This window comes from Staurois parvus, unplaced genomic scaffold (genome assembly GCF_062004578.1).
Source record: "Staurois parvus isolate SC_StPar_1 unplaced genomic scaffold, SC_StPar_1.0 ptg000137l, whole genome shotgun sequence".
In the NCBI taxonomy this organism is placed as follows: Eukaryota; Metazoa; Chordata; class Amphibia; order Anura; family Ranidae; genus Staurois; species Staurois parvus.
The window spans coordinates 13683779-13704745 of NW_028317933.1; the positions used below are offsets into that span (position 1 = coordinate 13683779).

The 20967-nt window shown below is 41.0% G+C and overlaps 1 protein-coding gene across 1 annotated transcript in view; it reads left to right on the plus strand.

The window, feature by feature from the left end:
- The window catches only part of CDK5RAP1 (CDK5RAP1 mitochondrial tRNA methylthiotransferase), a 33560-nt gene extending 25901 nt beyond the window's left edge, over window positions 1–7659 (plus strand). The window contains exons 11-14 of the mRNA XM_089673376.1: window positions 1332–1462; window positions 1552–1701; window positions 4899–5039; window positions 7327–7659. Coding sequence (XP_089529502.1) covers window positions 1332–1462; window positions 1552–1701; window positions 4899–5039; window positions 7327–7407 — 503 coding nt within the window. The 3' untranslated portion in view covers window positions 7408–7659. The remainder of the gene's footprint in view (window positions 1–1331; window positions 1463–1551; window positions 1702–4898; window positions 5040–7326) is intronic.
- Window positions 7660–20967: the final 13308 nt, after the last annotated feature.

Genomic DNA, 20967 nt, shown 5'->3' on the forward strand with positions numbered 1-20967 from the left:
TCAAAAATGGACAAAGCCATGCATAATAGTGTTCAACAAACAGTTTCGGGCTATTATGTTAATACCCTTCTTCAGATCACAACACATATTGAAGTACAAAATGCTACTATGATCACACACACACAAAAACAAAGTAAAAAAATGGCAGTTATCATTTGTGCTATATGTGATTAAATGTCCATGCGGTTTGTTATATATTGGTGAGACCACCCAAAAGGTGAAGGACAAAATAGCCAGACATAAGTGCTCTATTAGACATAAACTCACTAAGTTACCCTTAGGGAGATATTTTGTTGAAAAAGGTCACATGGTTTCCCAACTTAGATTTATGGTCATTAATGGAATTTCTAGAAATAGACGTGGAGCTAACAGAGAATTACAACTTAGACAAGGGGAGGTTCAATGGATCCAATGTCTGGATACATTAACCCCTAAAGGGTTAAATTTGGATTTTGATCTGTATTTATATCTTTAAAAAAATTTTTTTTTGATGGATTTAGTTTTTTTTTACGGTTTTTGTATATGTATGTGTGTATATATGTATATGGGTGTGTGTGTATGTGTGTGTGTATGTATGTATGTATATGTATATATATATATATATATATATATAAATAATGTGTGTGTGTGTATGCATATTAATTTATTAATTTGATTTACGCTTCCTTTTTCATTTCCTGTTTTTTCTTTAATGTATATATGTGCTTTTTATAATAGGTATTTATGTCTACATTCCACATCTTTGATATGGGGACTTTTTTTCTTGACAGAATTTTCACTCTTAACCACATTTATTAGAAGATGTATATCTGATGTGTATTCAGTTTGTGGTTAATTATATAATCGATTCAAATTATGATGTTTGTATAAATTGATCATAGTAGCATTTTGTACTTCAATATGTGTTCTGATCTGAAGAAGGGCATTAACATAATAGCCTGAAACTGTTTGTTGAACACGATTATGCATGGCTTTGTCCATTTTCTGATCACTCTTTTGTATGGTGATTTTTCAACCTAAAAAGTTCTTTTGTGTGCAGCAATCCATTTTTTTTCCATACATGGCCTTTGGGAGGGCCTGATTGCTATGCACTGTGATTGATCATTGCTGTCCACTCCACCTATACCATTGTTTGTTTTTATTTATATATATATATATATATATATATATATATATATATATATATATATATATATATATTGAAATTGTGCATTTAGATCATGGGACACATTTGTGACTTCCATTGTGCTAATAATTTAAAGTGAAATATGGTCTACCATTAATGTAAATATATATTTTAAATGTAATAGATTCTTCTTTCTTTATGATAGGTGTGAGCCTCAGCAGTGATTTTATTACTGGGTTCTGCCAGGAGACTGAGGAAGATCATCAAGAAACTGTTTCCCTGCTAAGAGAGGTGTCCTACAACTCAGCTTTTATATTTGCCTACAGCATGAGGAAGGTAGATTGACAATTTTAGGTGGTGTTCTTTGTGCCTGAGGCTCTAGTGTTTAATGGCTTAATAGTCGTTGATTTATTTTTCTGTGTCAGAAAACTAGAGCTTTTCATAGGCTGAATGATGATGTCCCGGATGATGTGAAGAAAAGAAGGGTTGCGGAGCTCAATGCAGTTTTCAGAGAGGAGGCCGAACGTGTCAACAACAGAGAAGTTGGGAACAAACATTTAGTTCTAGTAGAGGGAGTGAGTACATTCTTCTTTAAAAGTTGAACCCTGAGCATACAATAGAAATACTAGTAGGTAGCCAAAACACCGCTAAATAATGATCTGATAAATTATTATTCTTGTCACCTTTTTGCATGCTACAGATTTTGCCCCTGTAATTTCTTACTGCACATTCTTTTTATAAATGCTCCTTTAGGGGATTGTAAAAAGCTGCAGCTAAGATACAGTGGGTATAGAAAAGAATCACCCCCCTTTTAAATTAATTACATTTTGTTGTTTTGCAACCTGAAATGAAGACAGACACCGTTTTTGTTTTATCCAGCTGTATTCACACAGTGCAACTTACAACATCCAAGCGAAAGATATAACACCAACATGTCAGGAAAAAAAAATTAAAAACAGAATCGCTGAGTTGGAAAAAGGATCACCCCTTGTGTCAGTATTTTGTTGAAACACCTTTCCTTTAATTCCAGCCTTTAGTCTGTTGGGATATGTCTCTACTAACTTTGCACATCTAGACTTTGCTATATTTGCCCGCTCTTCTTTCCAGAACTGCTCAAATTCAGTTAAATGTGATGGTGGCCATTTTTGGACTGCAGTCCAGTCATTCCACAGATTTTCAATGGGGTTTAAGTCTGGGCTCTGACTAAGCCATGCAAGGACATTCACCTTTTTCTCCTTCAACCACTGTGTGCTCATTTTTGCGGTGTGCTTTGGGTCATTGTCATGTTGGAAGGTAAACAGTCTTCCCATTGACAACTTTCTGGCAGAGGGCAACAGATTTTCCCCAAGAATTTGATGGTATTTTGCCCCATCTATTTTTTCCTTTTATCCTGACAAGTGCTCCAGTCCTTGCAGCAGAGAAACCCCCATGATGTTACCACCTCCATGGTTTATTGCAGTAATGGTGTTATTTGGATGGTGATCTGTATTGGATTTCTGCAGGACATATTGTTTAGTGTTGAGGCCATATAATTCAGTTTTAGTGTTCTGTTCAGAGGACACTAAAACTGAATTATATGGCCTCAACACTAAATGTGACATTTTGGCAACTTCACTGTGATTCTAAGCATTGATAAAGTCTTTGGCATTTTTTCACATCCATCTCCTGACTTGTGCCTGTCCACAATTTTATCCTGGTGATTTTATGACAGTGCCTTACTGCCCATAGTTGATTGTTTGCTTCAGTTGCACTACCAGGGACTGAAATGCTCCAGGAAAGCTCTTTTCATGCTGAGCTAATCAAAATAGCCACAGCTGATCACAGTTGAAAGTCAAATGACTTTGTGTGCAATTGAGAAGGTGATTAGCTACACCTGATTTGAGTTTACAAGTAATTTTTAGGGGCGGGGGGGGGTCTTTTTTCCAACTCGGTGATTCTGTTTTTGAATTTTTGAATTTTTTTTTTTTCTGGCATGTTGGTGTTCTGTCTTCACTTCACTTGAACGTTATAAGCCGCACCGAGTAAACACAGCTGGATAAAACAAAAACTGTGTCTGTCTTCATTTCAGACTGCAAGGCAACAAAATGTGATTTTTTTTTTTTAAAGGGGTGATTCTTTTCTATACCCACTGCATGTCACTAGCTCTGGGAGCAATGATCTGAAGAGGCACACACTGGCTAGTTGCAACTCCTTGAAATGACAATTGACTCTTCATGCACTCAAAATGGGATCATAAAGAAAGAAAGAGGGATCCACATAGCGTAAAACCATCCAGTCATTTTATTCAGTAAAAAAAGCTTCACATTGAAGTCTCAGAGCCGACACTAGCATATATTGAATACAACCCATACGCCTTGAGGACGTCGGATGATGAAACGCGTAGGGTGGGGCCTCGGAGGTGACGTCGCCACGTATGAGTGAGCTGCCAATGTCTAATTGGGACCGGAGCAAACCTATGATTATCATTGTTGTATGCAATATATTTTTGATCCCATTTTGAGTGCATGAAGAGTCCATTATCTTTTCAAGGAGTTGCAACTAGCCAGCGTGTGCCTCTGCAGATCGATGCTCCCAGAGGTAAAGCGCTTGTAGCTGATTTATAATTTTACCAGCATGGAGCTCTGGTGAGTGTATTTAATTCATTTGGTGGTGGATTCTCACGGTGGAGTTTGGTCACATAACACAGAAGTTTATTATAAGAATTTATGAAGAAAATGTATGATTTCACTATTATGAACACTATTATTTTTATGGACATTTTCGTTGGACATTGATTTATTTGTGTATTTACAGAGTTTAGTTGTCACGTTCTTTTGCATGGTCTTGTTTTGCATGGTGTTATTTAGTGCACTATTCTATTATATTGCACTAATATGTGTTTGGTTCATATATTAAGAGGTATATTATGATTGAGGAGCGCTGTCTTAATCGATTAATTGTTTTGTATTGCACCTTGTCCTCAAGGATGAGATAGCTGCTCTTTCCAATATATCTTTTTTATCTTATATAATTTTTCCTGATATTGTTTCTAGTGGCGCTGTCCATATTTTTAACCTCTTCATGCCGGCCGCACAGAAATGTGCGGCCTCCCGGCGTCTGGGCCTACACCGCACTTTGCGTGCAATTAAAAAAGGACATATGTGCCAAGAGCGTGCACCCTGCGCACTCCCAGCACACATGTCCGGTACTCACGGAAAGGTCCCGATCTCCTTTTTGGATCAGGACCTTTCCCGATCATGTGACCGCTGTGACTGACCCTAAATCCCGCCCCGCCTTCCGGCTTCTGAAACCCTTAAAGGGCCAGGAGGCGCCGGCATACGGGGGTTAACATAACTTTAAAGGGTGCCTTGACTTAAAAAAAAAAAAAAAAAGGTTGAGAAACACTGAATTAGCATCATCAAACTGTCCACTTGAAAAAAGTAAGCTGGCCAATATTGGTAATTGAGGAAGTAGTAAGTGATCCTATAGACTAGTAGGGGTGGGTGTATCACTAAAATGGCTGGCCAAAACCACAGTGAACATATATGCACTTAAATTGTGTATTTAGCTGTACATTTTTTTGGAGAAAATATACAATTAAATCTGTTATCCAAAAAGTACACACACAAAAAAAAAAAAATCAATGCGCTATAAAATTATGTCCAACATGTAAACAGCACGGAGTACTCTCGGGGGGGAGGGGGGTTATTTAGACCTCAAACCTTGTATCTTATAGACCTTACCTTTCTTTAGATTTTTTTTTTTTTTTTAACAAATTGGCTATGTCTTCCAGGTCAGTAAACGGTCATCAGCAGAATTATGTGGCAGAAATGATGGTAACATCAAAGTCATTTTTCCTGATGTTCCTGTGGAAAGCAGCTCTTCACCTGAGACTGAAGTTCGAGTCAAAACAGGAGACTATGTATCTGTGGAGGTTATTATGTCTCTCTGTCACTATTTCTTCTAGTCTCTCTCCTTTTTACTCTTTTACTCTCACAGTCTCTCTTAGAGCCCATTCACACCATTGTCTTGCCATAACGCTCACCTCCACAATGCATGATACCTTGCCTCTGAAATGCACTAGCAAAATCCTACAGTTTTATCTTAGATCTTCCGGTGTGAAGGAGCCCTTACTTTCTCTTCTCTCCCTGTTACTTGCTCCCGCTACTACACACTTTTTTTTTTAACCATCTATTACTTTTACTTACGCTCTCTCTTTTGCTTTAGGTAAATATATCTTCCACTTTCGCATAGTCTAATTTACATTCACTTACATTCTTACTCTCTTTTACTTTTGCTTTATCTCTGTCTCCCTTAAGCCGGCCATACGTGGATTCAAATTCAGCCAGTTCAGCAGAGACCAGATGCATTTTGGTCCATATAGGAGCAGGCTGATTGTAGACAAGTTGATCCATTGACATTGTGTACAACCAGCTTGTCAGGTTTGTCCCAAACTATCAGTGCCAGCAACACTGATCATTGTATTCTGATGGTGGGGAAGGCCACAGCAGGAGTAATTCCCCATCCACATCGATCTTTTTTGTTCATTTGTCCTGCTCAGCCATGAAGTGGTAGGCCATGTAAAATGACAGAGTGGGGTCAGCACATGCTAAAGCGCACAGTGCACAAATTCGCCAACCGTGTACAGAGTCAATAGCTAAAGACTCCAAACTTCATGTGGCCTTCAGATTAGCACAACAACAGTGTGTAGAGAGCTTCATGGAATGGATTTCCATGGCCGAGCTGCTGCATCCAAGCCTTACATCAACAAGTGCAATGCAAAGCGTTGGATGCAGTGGTGTAAAGCATGCCGCGACTGGACTCTAGAGCAGTGGAGACGTGCCCCCTGGAGTGACGAATCACACTTCTCTGTCTGGCAATCTAATGGACATGTCTGAGTCTGGCGGTTGCCGGGAGAGCGGTAATTGCCTGAAAGCATTGTGCCAAGTGTAAAGTTTCATAGAGGGGGGGTTATGGTGTGGGGTTGTTTTTCAGGGGTTGGGCTTGGCCATTTAGTTCCAGTGAAGGGAACTCTTAAGGCGTAAGCATACCAAGACATTTTGGGCAATTTCATGCTCCCAACTTTGTGGGAACAGCTTTATGGACCTTGCTTTGTGCACAGTCACGTTGGAACCTTCTGTTCCAACGTGACTGTGCACAAAGCAAGGTCCATAAAGACACGGATGAGCGAGTTTGAGGTGAAGGATTACATAGAATCCTGAACTCAACACCTTTGGGATGAATTAGAGCGGAGACTGTGAGCCAGGCCTTTTCATTGTATATCAGTGCCTGACCTCACAAATGCGCTTCTGGAAGAATGTTCAAACATTCCCATAGACACACCTAAACCTTGTGGACAGCCTTCCCAGAAGAGTTGAAGCTGTTCTATCTGGAAAGGGTGGGCCAACTCAATATTGAACACTACGGACTAAGACTGGGTTACCATTAAGTTCATGTGCGTGTAAAGGCAGACGGCCCAATACTGTTGGCAATATAGTGTGTATTCCTAAACTACATTTACCGATGTAATATTTTTCTTATGCTGCCCATTGCATTAGATCATTGCTAGCCAGTATGGAGACCATTTTCATTTTAGCCAATGAGACCATTCTGACCTCTGAGTGGTGAAAGTAGACACACCTCTAATTAGTTGTATTTGATGAGCCTTTCAACAGCTCCCAGGCTACATACAAACATAGAGTAGCTTGAATCCTTTCTGGTGTGTAACAGTGTGGCCTTGGAAATTCACTGTTTTAAAAGATGAAATGAGCTAGATCTAGATGTAGTAAGCTGTGTTTACAGCCATTTCCTTCCAGCTAGTAGTGTGCAGAATATTATTATTGACATAATTCAACAACAGGCTAGCAATTTTGGTTATTGCCTCTAGGGGACTGTAGACACAGAAATGGAGCACTTACTGTTGAAGTATCTAAGACATGAAAGGAGTCAGGGGCTAACCCAGTCCACCAGTAGCATCAGGGGCTAACCCAGTCCACCCAAAAACATCCCTTTTGGGTGGATTGGTCATTTACCAATTTGTGTGTTATTAAATTATTTGAACTTTAGAAGCAAATACAGTCTTTAGAAAAAGATGTGATCTGTCCCTAGTATGTACAGTCCTTCATGTGAATAGGCAGACAAGTTAGTCTTTTGTTATGTTAGACTTATGGAACTACTGAAAATCTACTGGTTGAAAATTTTAATTTTTTCTTTTTTTTTAGATAACTTCATCTAGTTCGCAAAGCCTAAGAGGAAAACTTGTTGCTCTGTCCAGTCTTCAGTCATCACCTGCATATTCCTGACTATGAGAGTTTTCATCTTTCTTAATAATAGGATAAAGCTAATGCCTGATTCATTTAGTTTTTTTAACTGTATATTTGTTTCTAATGTATTTATAATACCTATAGTAAAACTGAATTGATAAAAAATGCTGTTTTACTTATGCCTTTAAATGTACCATGAAGAGTTTTCCCATATCGGGCATACTCTAAAAATTAAACATTTTTTTTCAGTGCATTTCCCCCCTGTGTTAATTAAAACAGATCTGCAAGTTACATTACAGCACATTTGTTTTTCTTTAGAAAAAATCAAACAGTTCTGGGTTTTTATGCCAACTGTGTCTCCTATGGGGAGATTTAGCCTCCCTGATTACCTTGGTGTCCATTGCCACCAAGGTGTAAAATGATGAAAAATCACTTTTTGTATTGATAACTATGGTGACACTGTACTGCTAGGGTGACAGTATGTTAAAAAAAAAAACATAAATAATAATATAAAAAAATTATATTTATAATTTTCGGTTATAAACTAATTTTTTTTTTTTTTTTTTTACTAAAAAGATAGCTGAATACATTTTGGCCAAGATTTAAGAAGAAAGATTATTTATTTGCAAAATTTTATAAGAAAAACACTTTTTTTTTCAGAATGTTTGGACTTTTTCATTTATATAGCAAAAAAAAATAAAAATCCCAGTGGTGAATAAATACCACCAAAATAAAGTTTTATCTGTCTCAAAAAAATGCTAGAAAATTCATATGGGTACAGTGTTGCATGACCGCACAATTGTCATTCAAAGTGAGATAGCACTGAAAGCAGAAAATTGGCCTGGACAGGAAGGGGGTGAAAGTGTCTGGATTTGAAGTGGTTAATACATTAGTGTCGCCACCTGGCATACTGCTTTTTTGTTCTGCAAGGGGTATAAGAGGCTAATCTGAAGACAGATGCCTGTAGTTATGGTAGTTGTATGTAAAAATACATTTCACGTTCTTTAAGTAAATAAACATTTGCTTAAAAATTGTTTCCGCAAGGGATTCAGCTTTAAAATGATGTTTTTGCTTGGAATAATGGTTTGTATTTGCATACTATATTGTTAGTTATTTTATTGCTAAAAATGGAAAGATTAGTAACCATTTTTGAGTCAAAAGATTAAAGATTGTAATCCCTTGCATATACTCAGTAAAGTGACTGGCCTTAGATGATGCAGAGAGATTGATTAAATCCTCCTACATAAGTTGTACCTATTTATCTGCAGTCTTCTCTACATCTGTTCAATGTGCTGAATTTATAAAGCTTGTTTGAGAGTTCAGAAAATAAAGCTCAGTGAGGAGAGTTCTGAGAGCTGATGGTGAGAGAGTTGGGACCCCCCCCCCCCATCCTGTTCACAGAGGAACAGTGCTGAGGCTGTCAGCCACAGGTTTGTGCCCTGCCCTATCACCATTTTTCTCTTCCCATTAGTAAAACTAGTTAGAAGTGGTTCATGCTGATGTCAGAGGAGCAAGGCAGCAAAATGCATGCAACTAAACCCTCTGTATTTAATGTGAATTTAATTGTTAGACAAGGTCAATTTGATTTTTTTTGCAGGCTAGCTGGTAAGCATGCTGGAAAAAAATTGTTTAATATTTCAGGATTAAATTGTAATTAGCCTGGACTCTTGCTAAAATTTTCTTTGACTTTCATTGTTCTAAATATGGGTGTAACGTGTTATGAAAGGTAAACTTATCCTTTAAGTAAAGTCATGCAAGGTTTTTTCCCACTATTGGGATCAAATACAGGCTCACACACCTATTCTGCTTCCACAAGAAGCAGCTCAAGTAAAATATACAGAACTATAGTATTTTTCTTTTTAACATCAATTTTATTTAACCACTTTAGAATTGCACACAGTCCTTTATTTCTCCTGTGGGCAGGCGGCACATCCAGGCTCAGCAATGTAAACATACATTGCTTCACACATGTGCACTGACCCGCCATTCCCGTAACAGTGGATTGTGGTTCTTGGTACTCGGCAACATAGAGCAGCCTGGGTATCACATGATCGCTTTATATGTATACAACTGTTATGAATGCGTTTCATTCATAACAGCTGTATTTACTGTAGTGATGCTGTGATTGGTTCACATCTATCACATGGTATGTGGCACCCTGTACCATGTGATTAGCTGTAGCCAATCACAGCATGTCACCAGTGAGCACAGCTGTTATGAATGAAACCTATTCATGACCGTGATCAATCTCTGATCATCCCCCAGAGTAGTACAGTGTTACTATACTCTACTACTCTGAAGAAAGTATGGAAAAAAAAAAGAAAATGTTAAGAAAAGAGAAAATGTTTAAAAAAAATTGAATAAAACTTTGTTTTACACACTGTCACCAGTCAGTATCCCTGATCACCGCCACACCAGTCATATGATAGCACTGTACTGCACTGGTGACAGTCTTTAAAAAATAAAATTGTGGGAAAAATGTTATTTCATTTCTCCATTTTCCAAACAATTGTAACAAAAATTGACAACTTCAAAAAACTCGCCATGGCTCTTACTAAAAACCTTGGGGTGTCTTCGTTTCAAAAAGGGGTCAAAACCAAAAACTCGGTGGTGAGTAAAAACCCGGTGGTGAGTAAATACTACCAAAATAAAGCTCTTTGTGTGAAAAAACAAATGATAAAAATTTAACTTATGTACAGTGTTGCATGACGAGCAATTGCCAGTTAAAGTAGCACAGTGCTGAATCGCAAAACAAAAAGCCCTGTTCATGAAGGGGATAAAACCTTCTGGAAGGTAAAGTGGTAAAAAAGGAATAAAAACACATTTTTTTTTTTGTGCACTCCACATATGCACAACATTCAGCACTTAACAGGTGTACCTCAATGAGCTTAGGAACACTGTCACTGATAGTACTCCAAGACACACATCCTAGCGTGATGATTAGACTTTGTCACGGGGACCACAGACAAAATGACACCAACATGTAGGGAGGAGATGAGGGTGATGTAAGGAATGCTGTAGAACATTTTCAGGGACTGCTAACATGCAAAAGATGGTCAGAGACTGTGGACACACTACAGGTGTGGTTGGAGACTGGGCATTACAAAAAAGAATGAATTGTAGTCATATTGATCCACAGACCCGATTCATTATATGCTCATGTTCTATATGCATGAGCAATATATAATTTAAGTGACAACTTTGTATTTAAAAAAAAAATTCTAATTTTCCAAAAATTTGTGGCAAAAAATAAAATGTTCCATGGACTCAACATGCCTCTCACACATTCCTTGGGGTGTCTACTTTCCAAAAAAAGGTCATTTGGGAGATTTGGTACCGTCGTGGCATTTTAGCAGCTCAAGAATTGTGTTAGAAAGTAAAAGCTGTGTAAATTCCAATGCGTCTTCTAGAGGGCAAGTGGTTCAAGCAGGTGGTAAGAAGGCAAAATAACACCACCTCGCTGTTTGTCAAATGCCCTCTAAAAGCAATCCACATTTGAATGAGCCCTAAGAGAGGGGATTAGGGAAGAGAAGATTTATGCTAGGAGAGTGATGGGAGAAGATTTGTATTTAGAGGTAGGATTTGGAGGGAAGAGGGTTTGTGCTAGGGAGGTAGAACTTGGAAAGGAGGAAAGGATTTCTGCTAGAAAGGTGCGCCCTCTGTTTTGCTTTCTGAATACAGTATTCTCGGACTTCCCCAGTTCTTCGAGGACAGCAAGGCAAGAATTATTCGTGTAAGCCAGGATGGAGCCATAACCAATTGTGTCTTTTGAGCTCACTCCCAAATGCAGGAGATTTTTTGTTTGTCGTAGACTGGTTTTCACTGATTGGAGGCAAGGATATAAAAGATTTAAAAAGGGGAATTTTTTTTATTAATTCACCCCGCACCAGAATTCTCATTCCTATTATCTCTGACTTAAATGCAATCAAATGAATTGCATGTCTTTCTGTGATTTTAAGAACTTTTAGAAGTGTAATACTATGCATAGGTAGGATGTTTTATCACTAATAAATCCCTTTTTGATTGTCACCTAATCTGCCCCCAACCATTAGTTGGCATTTTGTTGGCTGACATTTTTAGTTTAAGCCACAGAACTGCAGTCTGATATTATAAATAGATGTCACTAATACCTGTTTCCTTGTGGCAGTGTACAATACCTAGGACAATCTTGTCATCCTCCAAGTCCCTTTTAGATTCTTTCAGGGACATAGTTTTCCTCCTTCCATCATTCTGACATATTGCTCTTTGTATATGGTAGCCACAGTCCCCCTTGGGAGAGATTTGTCCCAGGAAAACAGGTTTCCCCAGATTTGTCCCTGGAATCTGGGCGCCGTCAATCTGTACAGAGGCTCCACTTGTCACACTGCTTAAGGCCCAATTCAAAAAAAGGATTACTAGAGTGCTCTGCCTGTGCGCACTGCAAAGATTACACTATGCTACTAGATTCACCAAATGATTCTGGGTCTTGGGGATGACTGAAGCAAGTCACAGTCTGTGAGTAACTGCTGTACTGTTTCCTGAACTCTTCGGAGCTGATTCACACATGTGCGGTGCGGATTGAAGCTCAGGTTTCACAGCTAATTGACACAGTAGTTGTTCAGCGTTTCAGGTCAGGTTTACATCAGGTTCAGGAGAGGATCAGCTCAGGATTTTATCCTGTTCACACTTGCGCAGTTTAGAAACGGTTCCCATAAAAGTCAATAGCCTGTAATCCTCACCTGAACCTGAAGGCACTGCTCAGAAATCGTACAGGGCTCTTTTTCAAACCAGAGTGAATCTGCAACGCCAGTGCACTGGACATTTGTGAACAGGCACTATAGGAAGTAATGTTATTTCACATGCCATGCGGATTGGATGTGGTTCAAACCAAATCCAATCCGCATATATACTGTATATCCTTCTGACTTTTTGGATTTTAAGCAGGAGGAGTCAGAAAAGTTACTACTAACTACTGAATGCGTGAAAAATATGGGAAAAGGCCCTGGCGACAAAAGGTTAATACCAAATAAAATAAGATCGAAAGCTCTTCATAATTATGAAGAACTAAAATTAAAAAAGTAGGGTAAAGCTTTAGGTCTGCTCATGTCTTCTTCAACACTCATGTAAGGATGTTGTTTGTTGATTTCAGCTCAGCTTTTAATACAGTTAGTCCTTCAAAGCTAATCTTGAAGCTGAAACAGCTTGGCATCGGCATGCATCTTTGTAATTGGATCCTGGACTTCCTTACAAACAGACCACAGTCTGTATGACTGAAGGCCTTCACCTCTTCCAGTCTTAACAACAGCACTGGGGTTCCTCAAGGATGTGCATTGTCCCCTCTTCTATACTCCCCTTTCACCTATGATTGCGTACCTGTATTATGCATCAAACAGCATTGTTAAGTTTGCTGAGGACACCAGGGTGGTAGGCCTGATCAGAGGTAAAGATGAGCGGGCTTATAGGGAGGAGATCCGACACCTAGTCACATGGTGTGAGGACAATAATATGGAATTTAACACCAAGAAGAAAAAGGAGATTATTGTGGATTTCAGATGAGCTGGTAATCACATCCATGCTCCCATTTCCATCAATGGAGCTGTTGTTGAGCGTATTAACAGCTTTAAGTTTCTTGGAATCCACATTTCTGAGTATCTCACCTGGTCTCTGTATTCCTTCCTGATCAGGAAGGCACAACAGCATCTATATTTTCTGAGGAAATTTAAAAAATCCTGTGTGTGCTACAGGATATTGGAGAATTTTTATTGTTGTACTATTGAGAGCATCCTCACAAATTGCATCTTAGTGTGGTACAGCAGCTGCACTGCTTCAGACCGCAAAACCCTTCAGAGGGTGGTGAAAACCGCCCAACGAATTATTGGTGTTCAGCTTTCCATCTTGGAGGACATTTACAAAAAACGCTGTGTACAAAAGGTGAGGGGCATCATTAATGATGCCTCTCACCCTAACCATGGACTGTTCATACTCCTTCCATCGGGCAAACGATTCAGGTGTCTCAGAGCCCGTACAAACAGACTGAAAAATAGTTTTTTCCTTGTGGCTGTTAAAGCATCAAACAGCTAATCATTAGACAATATTGCATTACTGTATATTTTATTCACCATTGCATTTCTGAATATTTTATCCATTATTGCACTACTTATTGCACCGATTATGGTATTACTGTATATTCCATACCCCGATTTTCGTTATATTGTTATTTATTGTAAATAGGCCATTTATGCACTTCTGGTTGGATGCTAACTGCATTTCATTGGCTCTGTACATGTACTTTGCACAATGACAATAAAGTTGAATCTAATCGAATCGAATCTAAATCTATGTGAACCGGCATTAATCCTGACCCCTGAATTCTGTGCATTACTTAATCCTGGCCCTAAACTCCCTGTGTTACTTAATCCTGACCTTTGAACTCTGTGCATTACTTAATCCTGACTGTAAAATCTCTATGCTATTTAATCCTGACCCTAAACTCTCTATGCTACTGAATCTTGACCCTGAACTCTCTGTATTCTGACTCAACTACAGGACAATAAACCTTATCTCCCACGATGTATACTGCTATTCCACGTGGTGTTGAATTTATCCCTTGCATCGGGTCAGATAGTTTAACTTAATGAATAAACTCACATGTTGAGGAAGTCAGATGAGGAAACCCATTTGAATGTTCCGTTTAATGGCGAATATTCATAGGTAGAAAAACGTTAATATTGTAGCCTCATGGAAGATGCATTCAGGAAGACAGGATACAGTGGAATGGTTTCAGAGAGAGGCAGGGGGAGGAGTATACACAAGTACGGTGAGAGAAAAAGTTCAGCTTAGACAGGAGAAGACCGCTTAATGACATAGAGCAATGATAATCAAGTGTTTATCAAAGCAGATATCCCAAAAGAGCTACCTTAGAAGTATCTAATGGGCCAGCCATGCAACCTAATTCCAACTTCTGGAAGTGTTGTTAGGTTTGACCTCCTATTATATGGTTTTTGGTAAATCTAAACCAACAATCTCAAGAAAATTGTATAATGTATGGCCAGCCTTAATGCTGGCCATACACTATACAATTTTTTGAAAATTTTCTGTTCGGTGCAATGTGCAGAATCAAATCGCATAGGTGTATACCCATGTGATCCGATACCCATGCGATCCGATTCTTATGCGGACCAAAAAAATGGTCCTGCACCTTTTTGGTGCAGGTGTGGTGCAATTGAAGCCATACAAAATGTATGGCTCTAATCGCACCGCACACAAATCGCATGTGATTTACACAGGAATACGGTGCAGTTCCTGTGCGAATCACATGCGATATACCGCATATGTGAACCCAGCCTGTGACCCGATTCACATATATGCGGGTTGGGTGCATTTTGAACCACATCCATTTCGCAGGACATGTGAACCAAAAGCCTTTTCTTTGGAACCAGTTCACATATGTGCAGGCCGGCCGCAATGCGATTTAAAAAAGAGTCGGGTATGATTTTCAGCCCGGTTCAGGTGCGATTTCCAATGTCATACACTTTAACAATTTTTACCTGAATCGCACCTGAAGTGCTATACGAAGCATCAGACAGGGCTTGAGGTCGTGCTGAGCATATGTGGACCCAGGCTAAGAGACAGGCAAGCTGGCCGGAGCCAGGAGAAGCACTGGAGGAGAGGAGATCTGGCCACACACAGCAACTCCCATTCTGCAGGAGGCTATGAGCTGTACCCTGATGACAGAACTTGAACACAAGACAAACAGCTGTGGGCAAGGACAGCCAAAAGTCCAGGCAATGTTTCAGTATTTCTGGAGGACAGCATCTAGCAGCATAGAGGGCAGAGTAGCAAACAGTGTGAATAGAAGAAGAGCTAATGCCATAAGAGCCAGGCACAGAGCTTTAGTCCTGTGTCCGGATGCAGTTCCACTGATCCTGGCAGGGCGTGGGGCTCAGTGGGATAGTGTGCCTACTAGTCCTGGAAGCGAGGGCCCAGTCATACTACCCTGCAGCCAGAAACGCTGCTGCCTGCACAGCATCATGATCCGCAGAGCCGTACAGCAGGAGGCAATGTGATGCCTGTAATATTGCAACACACAGCTCCCTTTTTTTCTTTTCTTTTTTTTCAAAACATTATATAACGCATAAAAAAGTTACACTTTATTCCTGTTATCGCACAGCAGCTTGGTGCACTGTATTTGCTATTCAGTGACATGCAGGACCTTGCAGAGCCATATCACACAAACCTGTTGCATAATATTGATAATATCGCACAGATCTGGGGCGCAGTGTAACACTCCACTCTGGTCTGACCATGACACAAACCATTGTTTTCTGTGTGTAATTGCAGCCGTCTGTGTTCTTCCATGAGGAAAAAGCAGGAAACTGAATATAGTGAGAATGGGCCCTGAGGGACCAGGGAACAGAGGAGAAGGCAGCTGGGGTAGAAGCAGAGGAAGGATACTCCTCATGAGGGGTAGGAACCAGATACATTTCTTCTGAACGTGTTACTTAAGCCACAACAGTAAAATCAGTCTGTATATGCAGTAAAGCATGCTTGATATACTCACTGTGGAACCTAAGAGGTTAATCCTCTGCACTGTGTAAACAGGCTGCTTGATCCTGACTTCTCTGATCTTCCCCTTCTTCCAGTGTCCCCCTCTTATCTCCTGATAAGACATATCGTGTGGAAACACTCTGCACATTCTCAGTTTGGTGTGTATTGTTAGAGAGGTTTTTTTTTTTCTTGGGAGAGTGCGTGTGATCAGCACAGGGCCAATCAGCACTGTCCAGACAGAGGTCAGGGATTTTGCATCCTAGAGCAGAAAGAAAACTCCTCCTACAAGCTTTAACCAGTACTCAGCTGGACACTGATAGAAGTCTCAAGACTGTTCTAACTGCTGATGAGAAAAGGTATTTAGCACTTTATATTTACTAAAATAGTTACTTTTCCATGTTCTGAGTCTTCTAGAGTTCAGGCTCCGCAACTTCACCTCAGGTCCTTGTAACCAACCTTGATGGAGCCACTTAACCTCCCAACACCCACTGTATAGCCATGCTTCCATCGGTCAAGGCTCCCTCTCCTTATTGAAGTCAAGGGGCTTTCAGATTTAATAAATTGGGGTTTAATATTACCTTAATACTAATTTATTAAACAGTATTTTATTTAATTATGTGGGCAGTTAAATGTGTAAAATACCTGTTAGAATGCTTTTAAAAAGTTGACTTAAAGAATGTGTAAACCCAACAATTTTATATTTTTGATATGTGCCATCTGTACCATGTACGTGTATGAAAAAGTATCTTGTTCTCTTTGTATTGCATCCTTTGTGTGAAACCCCTGTCGTTGCTGCCAGTCCCTTTGCTTTCCTATTAAAAACTGACCACATTAGACATGAGAACATGTTTTAACTTTCATTTCTATCTTAAACTGAATGGGTTGTTTTACAAGGTCTAGCCAGAGGGACCTAGCTAGGTTTTTTAGGCAGAGACTGATTAGCAGCCTGTGATGAGTCAGCCAGGTTACTCCAAGTCAGTGCTGAGGGCTCTGCAGGTCAGTTCCCTGATACCTTTCCCTGCTCTAGAAGCTTGATATGTTTCTAGAAGGCAGTGGGTGTGGGGGTGAGGAGTGGCTGATCTACATGTCTGAGGGATCTTCACCAATCCCCAAGCAGGAGGCTTGGCATGGGGTCAGGGCAGCCCTCAGATGTGATAGAACCTAATCAGCAGGAAGTGGTCAATGTGTGTGGAAGATGGAGTAGGACGCTGGAGTGTGGAACCTGGGATGGGGCTTAGGGAAGGGGCCTAACTTCAGGCAAGCGCTTGAAGAGGGGATCTCTACTGTACCACCATCTACCAAGAGGGACAGCCTGAGCAGCAGGGAAGGAGCCAGCCCGGCAGAAGGCCTGAAGGCAGCCACCAACCCATAAAGTTATCAGGAAGGACAGTGTGAGTAACCTTACACCCCCTGGGACAGATAAGGGGAGAGGGCAGTCAGGTGGAGAATCCAACTAGCTTTTTGGCCAGGACTGTTTAATACTTGGCAGCTTCTGGATCTCTTTGCCCAGGGAATACCCTTAGTACTGCTGGGTGAAGAGGAGGATTCATCAGGGGACTGAGGAGGTACACTGGAGAGCAGGAGTGCTCTCAAAGAAGAGACAGATTGTGCTTCTTGTCCATAGACTTGTACACAGTTTGTCCTCACACTTCACAGTTCCTTGGGCATCCCATGCATCCCTCAACCCCATCCCTAAGAATGTTGGGACTTGTATGCTGTAAGCAGTTTCTTCACTCAGATAAGCTGAAATTGAACTACAGACCCCAAAGGAGAACCGGGAACCTTTGGGAAGGAAGGAGGAGACTGTGAGAGAGTGAGGATGTGAGGGAGTTGACAGTGTAGTTCCAGGAGGATACAGGCCTGGATCGAATTTTGCTGGAGAGCCCAGATTGCTGATCATCCTGAGAGGCAGGAGAGCAGACTCTGTAGGCAGACGGTCCAGGCTACCACCATCAACACCACATCTGGGACAGGAGAACAGAGAAAAAGGAGGCCCTCCAACCACGAGGTCATCGCGTCAGCTGCTACATTGATGCATTGGGTGAAAGAGTTTTTACTCACATATTCGAGTGTTTTGTTGTTGACAGTTATTTAAGTTAACTTCTGCTTCCACCCCTTTTCAAATTACACAGCCTCTGCCATTATCTCATGTCAATAACCCCTTGGCACTGGCGCATCCCAGCCCTTTAAGGGTTCCAGAAGCCGGGAGGCGGGGTGGGGTATTAGGGTCCTGTGACCGCCGTGATTTGCTGTCACAGCAGAAATTCTGAAGGACCCTCTGCACACTGGTATATACCCTTTCAAGCAAACTATGCAACAAATAGGGATATTTGGTTCACACATATTGCAATACATGTTTAAGCTGGCCAACTGCGTCAAAGTAATCCCTCTATGGCCAGTCCTACTCTGCCCTGCCTACGCAAGTGCTACTGTGGACACAATGCTAACATAGGGGAAAAGACACAATGGGGAGAGCTACAAGGTTCAGAGGGTCCTTCAGAATTTCTAGAGTTAATGTGGTTACACCCCTTTAGCACCTGATGGATAAATGCATGTACTAGCTGTATGGATTTGAGCACAGGGATCTCTTGTTTGTTGTATTGTTGGGTCAGTAGCCAGACCTGAACCTTGTAGCTCTCCCCATTGTGTCTTTTCCCCTATGTTAGCATTGTGTCCACAGTAGCACTTGCGTAGGCAGGGCAGAGTAGGACTGGCCATAGAGGGATTACTTTGACGCAGTTGGCCAGCTTAAACATGTATTGCAATATGTGTGAACCAAATATCCCTATTTGTTGCATAGTTTGCTTGAAAGGGTATATACCAGTGTGCAGAGGGTCCTTCAGAATTTCTAGAGTTAATGTGGTTACACCCCTTTAGCACCTGATGGATAAATGCATGTACTAGCTGTATGGATTTGAGCACAGGGATCTCTTGTTTGTTGCTGTCACAGCAGTCACATGATCGGTAAAGGTCCCGATCAAAGGAGGAGATCGGGACCTTTCCGTGAGTACCGAACGTGTGTGCTGGGAGCGCACAGGGTGTGTGCTCTCAGCACATATGTTTTTTTTAATAGAACACAAATGTGCGGATGCTCGCCGTTTAGGGCTAGACGCCGGGATGCCACACATTTGTGTTTGGCTGGCACCAAGAGGTTAAAGTAACCTCCTCAGTTTACTGCCATATTCTAAAGGGGAACTCTGCTTGCTGTTGCACCATATCTGAGAAGTTTCAGCCTATCCCAAAGAGACAACGTCATTATTGTGCACCAACATAAGAATCTCAGAAAGTTGGCAGAAGAAATCCTGTTTGTGTCTAATGACTGGTTCTGTATGAGATATTGTATTCCCAGAATTATCGTAGAGTTAGTCCTTGCTTCTAGTCACTGGGAGCTTGCAACTGACCTAGACCATCATTTCTTAGTCTTTACTTTTTGTTTGCTTGGAGAAAACATCTCAGTGTGAGAGCTATTGCCTAACTCTGGGTCCTGCTGAACAGTTGGATCTAGTTAAAGTGGCACTGTGCTGTACTTTGTTGTTTATTTCTCCTATGTGGTTCACCTTTGCGCACATCAGTCATTGATTTTTTGTATTTATATTTCTGCTTTATTACAGACTGATCTGCAGTACATAACAGCTTGTCCGGGATGTCCCTGTTCAGAGAGTTTGGAACCTTCCAATATCCATATGGTGCCAGGAAGAGAATGGGTGGCCAGAAATATGTGTGGTCCTGAATGTTCCAGACTGGACTGAAGAGCAGGTCAATCTGATTAATATTATTATTATTATTATACAGGATTTATATGGTGCCAACAGTTTGCTCAGCGCTTTACAATATAACGGGAGGCAATACAGCAACAATACAGTTCAATACAAGAGGGTTAGGAGGGCCCTGCTCCTTTGAGCGTACAATCTAAGAGGGAGGGGCTAGTGGTACAAAAGGTAGTAACTGTGGGGGATGGACTGGTAGGAGGAGTAGAAGATTCCATTATTAGCTGAGAGCAGGAAAGGCTTCCCTGAAGAGATAGGTCTTCAGAGATCGCCTAAAAGTGAGCAGAGTAGGCGATAGTCTGATAAATTGGGGTAGAGAGTTCCAGAGGATGGGGGAAGCTCTGGAGAAGTGCTGGAGATGAGCATGGGAGGAGGAGACAAGGGAGCTAGAGATCAGGAGGTCATGCGAGGAGCGGAGAGGACGGTTTGGGTGATATTTGGAGACAAGATTGGTGATGTAATTTGGGGCAGAGTTATAAATGGCTTTATATGTTATTGTTAATGTTTTGAATTTTATCCGTTGGGCAATGGGAAGCCAGTGGAGGGATTGGCAGAGAGGGGTGGCTGATACAGAACAGTTAGCAAGGTGGATGAGTCTGGCAGCAGCATTCATGATAAACTGAAGAAGGGATAGCCTGGGATGAGGTCGGCCAATGAGGAGGGAGTTACAATAATCAAGGCGAGAGATAACAAGGGAGTGAATAAGTTGCTTAATATTTTCCGAGGTTAGGAACGGGCGTATCTTGGAGATGTTGCGGAGGTGAAGTCTACAAGATTTGGAAAGAGATTGGATTTGGGACTGGAAGGACAGATGGGAGTCTAGGATTACACCTAGCACCCTGGCATGAGGGGAGGGACTGATGATTGTGTTATTGATCTTGATGGAGAAGTCAGGGGAGGGGGCACGGGCTGGAGGGAATACTAAGAGCTCAGCTTTGGATTGATTGATAATTGGTATAAAGGTGCCCTCCTTCCTAGTGCTCTGTTCTCTCTTCTCTCCCTGGACTGACAGGGGGGTTCCGGGGCGGTTGCAGGCACGTTCACAATATTACTTCCGGTCTCCTCTTCTACTAGTCCATCGTTCCTTTGCTTCTGGATCTGGCTGTAGCTGTAGCCAGATCCAGAGGCGAAGGAACGTTGGATTGGTCGAAAAGGGGTCACAGGAGTGCAGAACGAACTGCACTCCTGTGATCCACAGACGTTTTGGGTGTACTTCTCCTTTAAGATGAATTATCTGCATTTCTGCATTACTGCAATTGCCACTCTCTAAAGTCAAGCTTAAGTACAGGAAAATGCAAAAACAACC